Source organism: Colobus angolensis, unplaced genomic scaffold, assembly GCF_000951035.1.
Source record: "Colobus angolensis palliatus isolate OR3802 unplaced genomic scaffold, Cang.pa_1.0 Scaffold40, whole genome shotgun sequence".
Classification (NCBI taxonomy): domain Eukaryota; kingdom Metazoa; phylum Chordata; class Mammalia; order Primates; family Cercopithecidae; genus Colobus; species Colobus angolensis.
In genome coordinates this window covers 8,938,155-8,952,846 of record NW_012117377.1, presented here as the reverse complement: position 1 = coordinate 8,952,846, position 14,692 = coordinate 8,938,155, and the positions used below count along the sequence as shown (strand labels likewise).

Below are 14,692 nucleotides of genomic sequence, written 5' to 3'. Positions count from 1 at the left end.
AGAGGAGGTAGTTGGGGATGTGGGCTTTGATTGGCGTATAGGAGTTAGACAGAGGAGGTAGTTGGGGATGTGGACTTTGATAGGTTGGGTTGCACATGAAAGGCAAGTTGTTTGCTATCTCTAGGAATCTGATAGCCCTGGTGAGCTGCAGGACATCAAACCATCATAAAGTATAGATTTCCATAGGATGCCACAGTGAATAGTGCTATGTTTTCCTGAGGAGATATAAGACGTAGCGACTCATAATCATGACATAATCATGACTGGTAATGTGGGCAAGTAAATAAATGTCTCAAAGCTTCTATATATATGTATATATTTTTTTCATGCATACAGAGAAAATTTTAAATACAATTAATACAGTAATTTCCATTGTTCAACCAACTTTGAAGCCCTAGGATAAATTCCATTTGGTCATGGTATGCAATTCTTTGTATATGTTGCTGGATTTAGTTTCATAGTATTTTGTTGAGGATTTTTGCATGCATATTCATAAGAGATAATGGTTTGTAATTGTTTTTTCTTTTTGAGATGGAGTCTCGCTCTGTCACCCAGGCTGGAGTGCAGTGGGGTGATGTCAGCTCACTGCAACCTCTGCCTCCCAGGTTCAAGCGATTCTCCTGCCTCAGCTTCTTGAGTAACTGGGATTACAGGAGCCGCCACCACGCCCGGCTAATTTTTTTATTTTTAGTAGATACATGGTTTTACCACGTTGGTCAGGCTCGTCTCAAACTCCTGACCTCGTGATCCGCCTTCCTGAGCCTCCCAAAGTTCTGGGATTACAGGCGTGAGCCACTGTGCCTGGCATGTATTTTTGTGTTTGTTTTTTGTTTGTTTGAGACGGAGTCTTGCTCTGTGGCCCAGGCTGGAGTGCAGTGGCCGGATCTCAGCTCACTGCAAGCTCCGCCTCCCGGGTTCACGCCATTCTCCTGCCTCAGCCTCCTGAGTAGCTGGGACTACAGGCGCCCGCCACCTCGCCCGGCTAGTTTTTGTATTTTTTAGTAGAGACGGGGTTTCACCCTGTTAGCCAGGATGGTCTCGATCTCCTGACCTCGTGATCCGCCTGCCTTGGCCTCCCAAAGCGCTGGGATTACAGGCTTGAGCCACTGCGCCCAGCCGGCCCAGCTGTTAAACTTCACTCTTTGCTGGCTGGTTATTGTTTTCAACAACGTCCTGGGGTATAAATCGGTTTACAAATGAATCCCATCAAATTCTGCTTCCTTGGAAGGGAATAGTTTCTAAAACCAGCGTTTGATCCTTTTGACCTTCCAACTATCTTATTCTCCAGCTCATCCCTGCCAGTTAGAGGGCAGACACTTCTACTTGTCTGTGACTCTCTTCTCTGCTTTCATCCCAACCTCCACCACTCTCGAGGCATCCTTAGGCTTGAACTTCCCCAGTCTGTTACACATGAAGTCAGTTCCTGTAGGAAGAGATGTTAGGCACCAGGGGTTGTATGGCCTAATTATCGCCTCAGGCAAAATCTCTAAGCCAGGGCTCTGGAACCGGATGTGTGAACAATGGTCAACTGCTCTTCAGATGACACGTCTGCTCTAGGAGCAGAGGACTCCGTGGAGGGGGGGTCCTAGCCTGAGGTCCTCTCAGCCTGTCTCCGCTGCTGTTCAACCATCTCAGGACCCAGGGCAGAAGTTGTCAGTACTCCAGGAAGCTCAGCATGCTGCAACCAAACAGAGCCTCCATTCCTCGCGTGGGAGCTGGGTATGAACGGGAGACCCCCGGTTAACCTGACACTTGGCCTCACGAACAGGTAGAGAGAGGCAGAATGAGAAATGCTAGTATCTCGATCTTCCTGGGAAGAAAGTCCTCCAGGTGGGATCTGGAGCAGAGACAGAACCCTGTGTTACTGGCTCTAGACGTCTGGAGTGGACTCTCCGCCTTCCTGAACTGGCAAGGGAAAGGAAAGGAATGATCTTGCTTAAAACACCACAAACTCTTTTCTTACCAAATTTTAGTACATTTTCTTGAATAGATGCTTTTTTTTTTTTTTCTTTTTGAGACAGAATCTCACTCTGTCACCCAGGCTAGAGTGCCATGGTGCAATCTCAGCTTGCTACAGCCTCCACCTCCCAAGTTCAAGCGATTCTTATGCCACAGCCTCCTGAGTAGCTGGGATTAGAGGCGTGTGCCACCACACCCAGATAATTTTTGTATTTTTAGTAGAGATGGGGTTTCACCATGTTGGCCAGGCTGGTCTCGAACTCCTGACCTCAAGTCATCCGCCTGCCTCTGCCTCCCAAAGTGCTGGGATTACAAGTGTGAGCCACTGCACCTGGCCATGAATAGATGTTTCTTCACATGCTGTTTGTCCTTAAGACCATTTCTAGAGGTTTTAAAAGGTTTTTTTTTTTTCATTTTTTAATTGATAATTTTTCACTCATTTGGCTGAGGAGTTCACCAGTTATGCAGGAAGTCAGTCTCCACTACTGTAGTTATTGTTATTAGTATAGTTGGGTGTTAGAGAGCCAGCTCTTCTCAGAAAGTTAGCATAACTAGAGACAGCCTTTCAAAAATTCCGAGGGAGTCCAGCTGCTCGTCATAACAACTGCTAGAAGTAACACAGAGAACAAACTGAGGGGAGGGTAAGTTTCTGGCTTAATTTCTTAGTAGGTATGAAGACTTGCAAAACAACGAACTTGGATAACAAAGAGAAACTGGAATGATTGACTCTGAATTTGTAATTTGACTGTAGAGAGAGAAGAATTCTGGGAGCAAATGTGTGATTTCCATGCATTCCAGAACCACCACCACTATACAGGACCCTAAGAATCCAGAGCATGTGAAGACATTTACTTTTGACCTGGCATATTGGTCTCACGATGGATTTCAAAAGGATAAAGATGGTGTCCTTATTTCAGCTGATCCTAGTAGTAAATTTGCAGGCCAGGTAAGTTGCTTTGAAACACAGCTTCACTGTCAGTTTTTTGTTGTTTTATTTTTGATGATGTGTTCACAGTGTGAAAGTACAATAATTTTATACAAGCATAAATATATGCTTCCATATGAGAATTTGACTTTAAATTTACTCCTTTTCTATGCTGAACATGAGGTCCAAAAATACAGCTATTGCCTAAGTAATTTTTAGATACTCAAATCAGTTCATTTGCCAACGTACTGACATACCTCGAAAACAGCATGATATGATAAGCAAAATAAGGAAACTATATGAGGCACTTAGCATCTGAGAACTTCTGTTTTATTGAGCATTTATCATGTGCCGTGCACTGTTCTGCCTTAAAGTTGCTCACAATTTGGTTTGGGAAGAGAGGCAAAAAAAGCGCACTCAGATGTTACCGGTTCCGTGATCAGCTGTATGGGATACAATGGGGTACGAAGGTGAGGCGGTCATTCAACCTAGACAGGATATTTGATGAATGGTTTAATAAAGGCTATGATGTTTAGGCTGAGTTTTGATAGACAAGGAGAAACAGGAACAGTTTGGGGAGGAAATGAACACAGCCTCAGTGACCTGTGGGACAATCTAAAACTCTACACGTCACCGGAGTCTCGGAAGAAATGGTGGGGGGTGTGTGTGCAAGAAATACTTGAGGAATTGATGGCTGAAATTTTCCCAAATTTGATGGAAACTATAAACCCACAGGTCTAAGAAGAGCAATGAGTCCTAAGTAGAATACACATAAGGAAAATCACAGTAAGCCCCATTTTAATTAAGTTGCTGTAATCCAGTGATAAAATCTTAGAAACAAGTGAGAAAAGATGGAGGAACAACAAGAATGGCAGCAGATACATTGTCAGAACTTTGTGAGCTAGAACACAAGGGAGAGACTTCAGAGTTGAAAGCAGTCCTCAAGCTTGGGTAGGAGCAGTGGTTCACGCCTGTAACCCCAGCACTTTGAGAGGCCGAGGCAGGTAGATCATTTGAAGTCAGGAGTTCAAGACCAGCCTGGCCAACGTGGTGAAGCCCCATCTCTCCAAAGAATACAAAACAAAACTAGTTGGGCATGGTGGCACATGCCTGTCATCACAGCTACTAGGGAGGCTGAGGCAGGAGAGCTGCTTGAATCCAGGAGATGGAGGTTGCGGTGAGCCAAGATCGCACCACTGCACTCTAGCCTGGGTGACAGAATGAGACTCCTCCTCAGAAAAAAGAAAATAAATTCTCAACCTAGAACACTGTGCCCAAGAAATTTTTTTTTCTAATTTTGAATCTTTCCGAAAGAGCATTGATTGTCAAAGCAAGAAAAATAAATTCTGTTGGGATTCAAAACAAATACAGAAATAAAATATGACAACACCAGAAAAAGGAGACAGGTACCAGAAGTATATTATTTTTAAGATTTTGCATTATATAGGAAGTAATATAATATTTGAAAATAAAATATTTTGAAGAAATCTATTGTAGCCCTAGAGCCCAGGGTTTGTTTATTACAAACATAGGGTGATGTTTTATTAACATCAGTTAATAAAAACATTAAAAATCCATCACTAGTAAACATACATAATATAAAAATATTTTTATGAAAAGTAAATTTCTTTTTTTATTATTTATTTATTTTGAGATGGACTCTCCCTCTGTCACCCAGGCTAGAGTGCAGAGGCACAATCTTGGCTCACTGCAACCTCTACCTCCTGAGTTCAAGCGATTCTCCTGCCTCAGCCTCCCAAGTAGCTAGAATTACAGGTGTGTGCCACCACACTCGGCTAATTTTTGTATTTTTAGTAGAGACAGGATTTCACCATGTTGGCTGGGCTGGTCTCGAGCTCCTGACCTCAAGTCATCTGCCCACCTCAGCCCCCAAAAGAGCTGGGATTACAGGCGTGAGCCACCGCGCCCGATCTATTTTTATTTTTATTTTTATTTAGAGATGGGTTCTTGCTCTGTTGCCGAGCCTGGTCTTGAACTTGAACTCCTAAGCTCAAATGATCCTTCTGCCTCTGCCTCCCAAAATGCTGGGATCTTAAGTGTGAAACACCACGCCAGGCCAAAAAATAATACTCAAGCCAACACTGAAGGGAATGGCACTGTTTTCCATGTTTTGAAATCTCTAATGTTTGACTCCATGAAACAGCTTGATTCTCTGCCCTGCCTGGAATCTCCTCTAAAATCACGTTATAGAGCCTCTGGCAAACCCCACTGCACACGTTACTCCACTCTACACTCATGAGAGGATGAGAATGAAAAAAGCAAACATTAGTCCGATCACAAAAGGAAGTGTCACTTACAAACACCCTGAAAAGATCTCACAGACATTGGAATGCACTGTGAGAACTGGTGCCCTAGAGCAATCAGTACGAAATAAATAAATAAAACAAGTACAACTAACTAATGAGTCAAGTGCAGGTAAATGGACTGTAAAACATTCTGTGCCTCTCTTACCCTGCCATGTTTGGGATTTAGAAACAGAGGAGAGGGGATAAGTAGAATACAAACAGCAAGATAGTAGATTTAATGCCAATAATTTATATCAATGATTAAAAAATATAAATAGTCTAAACATTACCAATTAAAAAGCAAAGATCATCAGATAAGATAGAAAAAGCAGGATCCAACTCTATCTGTCTTCAAAATGTATGAGTGGGTGGGGGGTGGTTTAAGTGCTTCTGTATCACAGCATTTTTTAAAAACCTGGTTTACATATAAAAAAAGAGCATGCAAACACTAAGAAAAAAAACTAGAGGATACATTTACATCACATTGCATCGACTTCAGAACAAGAAATATTTCATAATGAGGAAATAATTCATTGAGGCGACATAGCCAACCCGAATGGGTATGTATCTAATAACTGAGCTTTAAAGTACACAAAGCCAAAACAGAAATAGAAAAATAGACAAATCTATAACTGTATTTAGTGATTTCAACACTCTTATCTCAGTAATTGACAAACAAAACTCTGTAATATTACAGAACAACAGAATAACATCAACCTAATTGACAATTATATCATAAAACATGTCAACCACTTCCCACCCAACCACAGCACACATATTCTTTTTAAGTACACACAGAACATGCACCATGATAGACAGTATTTCAGATCATAAAACTAGTCTCAATAAATGTAAGGGTAAGAGGACTGAAACTGGCTGGGTGTGGTGGTGTGTGCCTACAATCCTAGCACCTCGGGAGGCCAAGACAGGTGGATCACCTGAGCCCAGGAGTTTGAGACCAGCCTGGATAACATGATGAAAAACTGTCTCTGCTAAAAATACAAACAATTAGCGGGGCATGGTGGTGCACAATGGTGGGGTGTGCACCTGTCATCCCAGCTACTTTGGAAGCTGAGGTGGGAGGATCGCTCGAGCTCGGAAAGTCAAGGCTGCAGTGAGCTGTGACTGCACCACTGCACTCCAGACTGGGCAATAAGAGTGAGATCCTGTCTCAAAAAAAAAAAAAAAAAGACTGAAATCATATGAAGTATGTTTTCTGACCACAGTGGAGTTAAACTAGGAAGAAAAATATTTGGGAAATTCACAAGCATTTGGAAAATAACAGACTTCTAAATAATCCATTGGTTAAAGAGAAAACCACTAGGGAAATTAGAAAACTTTTTTTTTTAACTGAATGAAAATCAAAACACTACTGACAAGCAAGAGGCCACAGAAACAGTATTAGAAAAAAAAATAATAAAAAAATAAGTTTAAAAAAATCTTTAAAAGACAAAAAAAGGCAACTTAAGACACCTGTCAAATGTGTGGAACAAGCATGGAGTATCCAGTCAGGATAGACAAATATACACACACACAGATACACACACATATACACACACATATGTATACACACACATATACACGCACATACACACACATACAGATACACAGATATACACACATATACACACACATATACACACATATACATACAAACACACACATATACATATACACACACATACACACATACACACATATACACATACATACACAATACATATACACACATTCACACATATACACACATACACATACATGTATACACACATACAAGACATACACACATACATATACAAATACACACATATACATACACATGTATACACATACACACATACACACATATATTTTCATATGTGGGATGCATCCAAATGGAGCTAAGAGGAGGTTTTCTAGCAGTCAAGCTTACATTAGAGAATAATCATCTCAAATTGGCATTGTAATCTCCCAATTAAGAATTTAAAAAGACAGCAAATTAAACATAAAACAAGCAGAAGAAGAAAAAAGATAAAGTGATAATTAATGAAATTAAAAACAGTAAAATAGAGAAAAAACACTGAAACCTAAAACTGGGTCTTGGAAAACAACAAAAAAATTGATAAGCCAAATACCAAGAGCATAAATGATCCTAGGGACATTAAAGGAATAAGGAGCCCAGGTGGGTCACAGCTGTAATCCCAGCATTTTGGGAGGCCGAGACTGGAGATTGCTTGAGGCCAGGAGCTTGAGACCAGCCTGGGCAACACAGCAAGATCCCATCTCCCTTTTTTAAAAAGAATGATTAAAAATATTATGAACAACTTAATGCCAATACATTCAACATACATTCAACAACAAATGAACACAAACTACTGAAGTTCATGCAAAGAAATAGTTGACTCAAGTAGTCCTGTATCTATTAAATAAACTGAATTTGTAACGAAAAACCTCACAAAGAAACTCCAGTCCTAGATATTTTTGCTGGTGAATTCTACCAAAGAAAGAATTTTTTAAAAAATGTAGATCATAGTAAACACTTCCCATTTCATTTTATGAATCCAGTATCACAACAAGAGTGCCAAAGATATTACAAAAACACTACAGACCATTATCTTTCATGAACACAGACACAAAAATTATCAAAGTTTCAGCAAACACAATCGAATCATCTGTTAGGTGAGCCTTAATGTATTACTATCACTGTCAATCAAGCCCAATCATTATCAAGCAGGTGCTTTCCTAGGAATGTAGAATTGTTTTCACATTTAAAGTTCATGATATAGAATAGAATATAGGAGAAAAAATATGATCAACTGTAAAAAGAATGACAACATTTAAGCCTCAATCAAAATTCTCAACAAACTTGAAATGAGAGGCAGTTTCCTAGAAATAGAACTTGCCTGGAAAGCAGCTTCCATCATGTTTGATGGTGAAACAGGTGTTCTCATAGGATGGCAGGCAAGCTAAGGGTGTCTGTTCCCATCACTGCTATACAGCATTCACTACAAGTTCTAGCCAGGGCAAAGACCATTGGTAGGAAATAAAAACTATGCCGATTGAAAAGAAGAAGTAGGCTGGGCAGATGGCTCACGCCTGTCATCCCAACACTTTGGGAGGCCAAGGCAGGAGGATCACTTGAGGTCAGGAGTTCGAGACCAGCCTGGCCAACATGGTGAAACCCCGTCTCTACCAAAAAATACAAACGTTAGCTGGGCATGGTGGCACGCGCCTGTAATCCCAGCTACTCAGGAGGCTGAGGCAGGAGAATCGCTTGACCTGGGAAAGCAGAGGCTGCAGCGATCTGAGATCACACCACTGCACTTCAGCCTGGACAACAGAGTGAGACCCTGTCTCAAAAAAGAAAAGAAAAAGAAGGCCGGGCACGATGGCTCACACCTGTAATCCCAGCACTTTGGGAGGCTGAGGCAGGTGGATTACTTGAGGTCAGGAGTTCAAGACCAGTCTGGCCAACATGATAAAACCTGTCTCTACTAAAAATACAAAAAAAAAAAAAAAAAAATAGCTGGGCTTGGTGGTGGGTGCCTGTAATCCCAGCTACTCAGGAGGCTGAGGCAAGAGAATCACTTGAGCCCAGGAGGCAGAGGTTGCAGTGAGCTGAGATCACGTCACCACACTCCAGCCTGGGTGACAGAAGAACACTCCATCTCAAAAAAGAAAAAGAAAAAGAAGTAAAACTCTTTGCAGATGACATGATTCTGTAAAACATCCGCTGAGGCAGAAGGATCACTTGAGGTCAGGAGTCCAAGACTCCCGTGGGCTATAATTGCACCTGTGGATAGCACCTGCACTCTAGCTTGGGCCACATACTGAGACCTTATCTCCAAAACAAAGTAAAAAATAAAAATCCTCAGTGCTCTACAAAACAAAAAAGCTACTACAGTTAATAAGTGTATTTAGAAAAGTCAATATGCAGAAAGGAATAGTAAGTATTTCTCTAAACTACAACAGTGATGAACAATTGGAAAATGAAATTTTAAAATGTGAACAATAGTATCAAAAACATGAAATACTTTAAGGATAAATTTAGCAAAATATGTGCAAAAACTGTACATTGAACACTATAAAACATTACTGAAAGGAAGATTTAAATAAATAAGAAACCAATATTATTCAGAAGCCAAATTGATCAACAAATTCAAAGCAATCCCAATCAAAATCCCAGCAGGCATTTTTGGTAGAAATTGATACACCATTTTTTTTTTTTGAGACGGAGTCTCGCTCTGTCGCCCAGGCTGGAGTGCAGTGGCACGATCTCAGCTCACTGCAAGCTCCGCCTCCCGGGTTTACGCCATTCTCCTGCCTCAGCCTCCTGAGTAGCTGGGACTACAGGCACCCGTCACCGCGCCTGGCTAGTTTTTTTTTTTTTGTATTTTTTTAGTAGAGAGGGGGTTTCACAGTGGTCTCTCGATCTCCTGACCTCGTGATCCGCCCGCCTTGGCCTCCCAAAGTGCTGGGATTTCAGGTGTGAGCCACTGCGCCCGGCCTGATACACCATTTCAATAATTTACATGGAATTGTAAAAAGGACTCAGAGTGGCCAAAATTATTTTGAAAGAGAATGAAGTTGGCGAATGTAAACCCATCACAAAGCTACAGTAATCTAGATAGTGTGGTATTGGTTTTTAAAATTTATTATTTATTTATTTTTGAGAGGGAGTTTCCCTCTTGTCCCCCAGGCTGGAGTGCAGTGGCATGATCTCGGCTCACTGCAACTTCAGCCTGGAGGGTTCAAGCGATTCTCCTGCCTCAGCCTCCCGAGTAGCTGGGATTACAGGTATTGCCACCACGCCTGGCTAATTTTTGGATTTTTAGTAGAGATGGGGTTTCACCATGTTGGCCAGGCTGGTCTCAAGCTCCTGACCTCAGGTGATCCATCTGCCTCAGCCTCCCAAAGTACTGGGTGCAGGTATGAACCACCACACCCGGCCTGGTATTGGTTTAAAGGTAGATATATGGATCAATGGAACAGAATACGGTGTCCAGAAATAGACCCTCATACATATCATCAACTGATTCTCTACAAAGGTGCTGTAATGGGATGAACAGTGACCCCCCAAAATTCACGTCCATCTAGAACTTCAGAATGGGACCCTGTGTGCAAACAGGGTCTTGGCAGATGAGGCCATACTGCATTCGAGTGAGCCCTAAGTCCAGTCCTCATAAGGAGGAGGAAGTGTGGACACATGGACACAGGGAACCACGTCGCAATGGACACAAACTGGAGCGAAGCAGCATCGATCGGAGGAGCCCTGAGGACCGCCGGGAGCCACCAGAAGCCAGGGAGAGGCAAGGGAGGCTTCTCCTCTAGAGGCTACTGAGGAAGCGTGGCCTTGCCAACACCTGGAGTTTGTTTTGTTTTGTTTTTTGAGACAGAGTCTCCCTCTGTTGCTCAGGCTGGAGTGCACTGGTGCAATCTCAGCTCACTGCAACCTCTGCCTCCTGGGTCCAAGCGATTCTCCTGCCTCAGAGATTCCAGGCACCCACCACCACGCCCGGCTAACTTTGTACGTTAGCAGAGATGGGGTTTCGCCATGTGGGCCAGACTGGTTTCGAACTCCTGACCTCAGGTGATCCACCACCTTGGCCTCCCAAAGTGCTGGGATTACAGGCATGAGCCACCGCGCCCGGCCCGTATTACTTGTTTAAAGTTTTCAATCCATAAAAATTAAGCACACACACAAAACGTTTTCCCAAATCTCCCATAGCACTGAGAAAACAAACAGCAAAACTAGTTACTTTTACTTGGTAGGCAGGTGTTAGGTTTAGCACACAGCTTCCAAGGTAGAGTCAACATCTGTTATACAAATATATTTTTCTGGTAAAAGTATGGGCATAGTGTTCTGGGAAACTGCTGGTGAAACTCCACATTTTAAAGTCTAGAGCTCCCCTAACCCTTTTGGTGGAAGAATTTTTATCCCTTTCTCAAATATTACATGCACGTTGGTTATTGTCGATTGTCCTCAGGTAAATCACACTACGTTGGTGTGTGCATTTTCCCCAGAAACAAGAAATTATACAAATGTATATATTGTAATAAACGGAATATCTAATGATTAGTGCTTTACCATTGCTATTAGAGAGTAGGAAAAAACACACGCTTTGAAACAGCCTCAAATAAGAGAACTATTGCAGGCTATGGCCGCAGCCCAGATGGCAAAAGGAGCCAGACCACATCCCCTCTCTTCCAGCAACTGTGGGCACAAACATTTCTTTCTTTTTTTTTTTTTTTTTGAGACGGAGTCTGGCTCTGTCGCCCAGGCTGGAGTGCAGTGGCTGGATCTCAGCTCACTGCAAGCTCCGCCTCCCGGGTTCATGCCATTCTCCTGCCTCAGCCTCCCGAGTAGCTGGGACTACAGGCGCCCGCCACCTCGCCCGGCTAGTTTTTTGTATTTTTAGTAGAGACGGGGTTTCACCGGGTTAGCCAGGATGGTCTCGATCTGCTGACCTCGTGATCTGCCCGTCTCGGCCTCCCAAAGTGCTGGGATTACAGGCTTGAGCCACCGCGCCCGGCCGGGCACAAACATTTCTATTTTAACTTAAAAAAGGGGGATGTGTGTGTGTGTGTGTGTGTTCTGGAACCACTGGAAAAAGTAGGAAAAGAGGAGACTTCACCAGCAGAGGACTAAAATTTGTGTGGCTATATTGTGATGTTATTGTTTGAGTTAACGAATAAAGTAGTCGAAAATGCTTTGACTGGTTTCTGTGCCTTGACATTTTTATCTAACTGCTTAATTTTAAAGACCTGGCCCATGTTTTGGCAAGGCTGTAAAGTCCGCAATTTCGTGGCCCACGGGCATTAGCTAGTTCAGGATGTGATCCATGAACGTAAATGATCAGTGTTTTCCAAGTCGACAAATCCCTTTGTTTTCAGTTTCACTCCACCTGTTCTCAGCCAGCATCTGGGTTGTATTTCAAGCAGGTCATATGGTATGAATTGAGGTGGGATTTTTGAAAGCCAGGATGTTTATTGGGATTTAGGAGGACTGAGGAAGTAGGGAAGAGCAACCCTGCGTGCTACTGACTGTGCTGGACATGCCACCTGTCGTCTTTCCAGAGAGATGTCTTCCATGACCTCGGCAGGGGAATCCTGCACAGTGCTTGGCAAGGTTATAATGCAACTCTCCCAGCGTACGGCCAAACTGACTCTGGGAAAAGCTATTCCATGATTGGATTTGGCACAAACAAGGGTATTATTCCAACTGTGTGTGAAGAGCTCTTTCAAGCAATCGAGAACTAGCGGAGAAATCAAGAACACCAGGTACGTATTCTCGAATCCCTTGTTTAAGGGATTGTATTTTTTCATTCTGAACCCCTTCCCCAAATGGACGTTCTCAGCATCTCTATTTTAGGATAATGTTTGTTTTTCATACCAAAATGTTTATATGATTACAAAATCATGTTGCAGCTAAATAAGATGTTGGATTTTTCTGGTTATATGGAGGCAAATCCAGGGAAAGTCACTCTGGTGTAGTATTCTAGAGTCAGACATCTTAATTGCTAACACTAACCAGGGATTATTATTGGATATTATTATTTGGTTTATAAAACAAAACCTTAGCCGACTCACGTCTATGGCTGCCTTTGCCACCCTCTTCTGCCAAGGCTGTGGCTCTATTCTAGTCTTAATCAACATGTTTTTAGTGCTGAAGAATATTACTTTGTTTTCAAATTGTTTTTTACACAGAGCATAGCCTTTTACTTGCTCTAGCACACGAGATCCAAGAGCAAATTTTAGATTCACCGAACGTTGGTGATATTTTCAAGATGGAGTGTACTATTAACAGAATTAGCTTTAAAACATGACAGGAGAATGTCAACAAATGCCTGTAAGCATAGTTCATGGTTCTGCTTTCCTAAAATGGTAGCACCGTTTAAGCTGGTGTTATGAAAACGCAATACTGCATTATTTTTTATCTTATTTTTCTGATATTAATGGTAACATGTTCAAGTTAGAGAATTTTATATTTATAATATCACCTAACTACCGCTAACATTTCAGTACCTTTCTAATATTTATTCATTTAGATTTATATATTTTGTAGAGATGGGGTCTTGCTATGTTGCCCAGGCTGGTCTCAAACTCCTGACCTCAAGCAATCCCTCCTCCTTGTCCTCCTAAAGCTCTGGGATTACAGACATGAGCCACTGTGCCCAGCCTCTAATTTTTAATTCAAATATTTTCAAAGGAATACAAGTCTAGTTTAAAACCTCAAATAGCCAAGAGAAAGAACAAGTCCACACAAAAACTTGTACATGAATTTTCCATGGCAGCATATTTATAACAGCCACTAAGAGGAAGCAGCCTAATGCCCATCCACTGATGAACAGTTGAATAAAATGTGGTCTATCCTTACAACGGGCAATTCAGCCTTAAAAAGGAATGAAATTCTTTTTTTTTTTTTTGAGATGGAGTCTCACTCTGTTGCCCACGCTGGAGTGCAGTGGCACGATCTGGGCTCACTGCAAGCTCCGCCTCCTGGGTTCACGTCATCCTCCTGCCTCAGCCTCCCAAGTAGCTGGGACTACAGGCGCCGCCACCACGCCCGGCTAATTTTTTTATATTTTTTTAGTAGAGACGGGGTTTCACTGTGTTAGCCAGGATGGTCTCGATCTCCTGATCTCGTGATCCACCCGCCTTGGCCTCCCAAAGTGCTGGGATTACAGGCTTGAGCCACCGCGCCCGGTCAAAAAGGAATGAAATTCTAACAGATGACAACGTGGACAAACCTGGGACGTGTCATTCTAAGTACAAGAAGCCGGAGACAAAAGACCACACACTGTATGATTCCATTTGAAGGAAATTTCCAGGATAAGAAAATCTAGAGATAGAAAAGAAATTGGCAGCTGCCTTGGGCTGGATATTGTGGGGAGGGGAGGGGAGAAGGTAGAGAAAGGGGAGTAACAGTTTTCTTTTGTCAGTAAACAAAACATTCTAAATTTAGGTTGTTGACTGTTTCACAGCTCTGTGAGTATACTAAAAACCATTGCATGGAAAGGTGGTGAATTATACGGTATGTGAATTATATTTCAATTAAGCTGTCAAACTTCAAATTGTTCTGAAAGGCTTTAATGGAAACCAACAGTCTCCCGCCCGTCCTTTCCCCTTTCCCGGTATTCTCCAGTTACTTTCTTCAATCTTTTCACTGTTTGCCCTGATAGCCATCTCCATATTTTAAAATAATGTTGGTTTTTCTCTTCTGCAAAAGCAATACTGGAAACTATCTACTGTCTTCCCATCGCGGCGGAAGAGAATTTAACTCGGACACACCAATGCCCCCAACCACGCTACGTTCCCCCTACATACTCCCCAGCCACAGTATCTTCCCCCCCACATAAAACCTTATTCTCCTTAACTTTTGCCTAACTTTCTAAACATGGACCATAAATAATAATAATACAAACCAATAAAATAATGTTGGTTTTTCTCTTCTGCAAAAGCAATACTGGAAACTATCTACTGTCTTCCCATCGCGGCGGAAGAGAATTTAACTCGGACACAC

At 42.2% G+C, this 14,692-nt stretch overlaps 1 protein-coding gene across 1 annotated transcript in view; it reads left to right on the top strand.

Moving 5' to 3' along the window:
- Window positions 1-14,692, top strand: part of KIF28P — a 75,527-nt gene that overhangs the window by 5,842 nt on the left and 54,993 nt on the right. Inside the window, 2 exon segments of the mRNA XM_011955776.1 lie at window positions 2,711-2,905; window positions 12,247-12,450. Coding sequence (XP_011811166.1) covers window positions 2,711-2,905; window positions 12,247-12,450 — 399 coding nt within the window.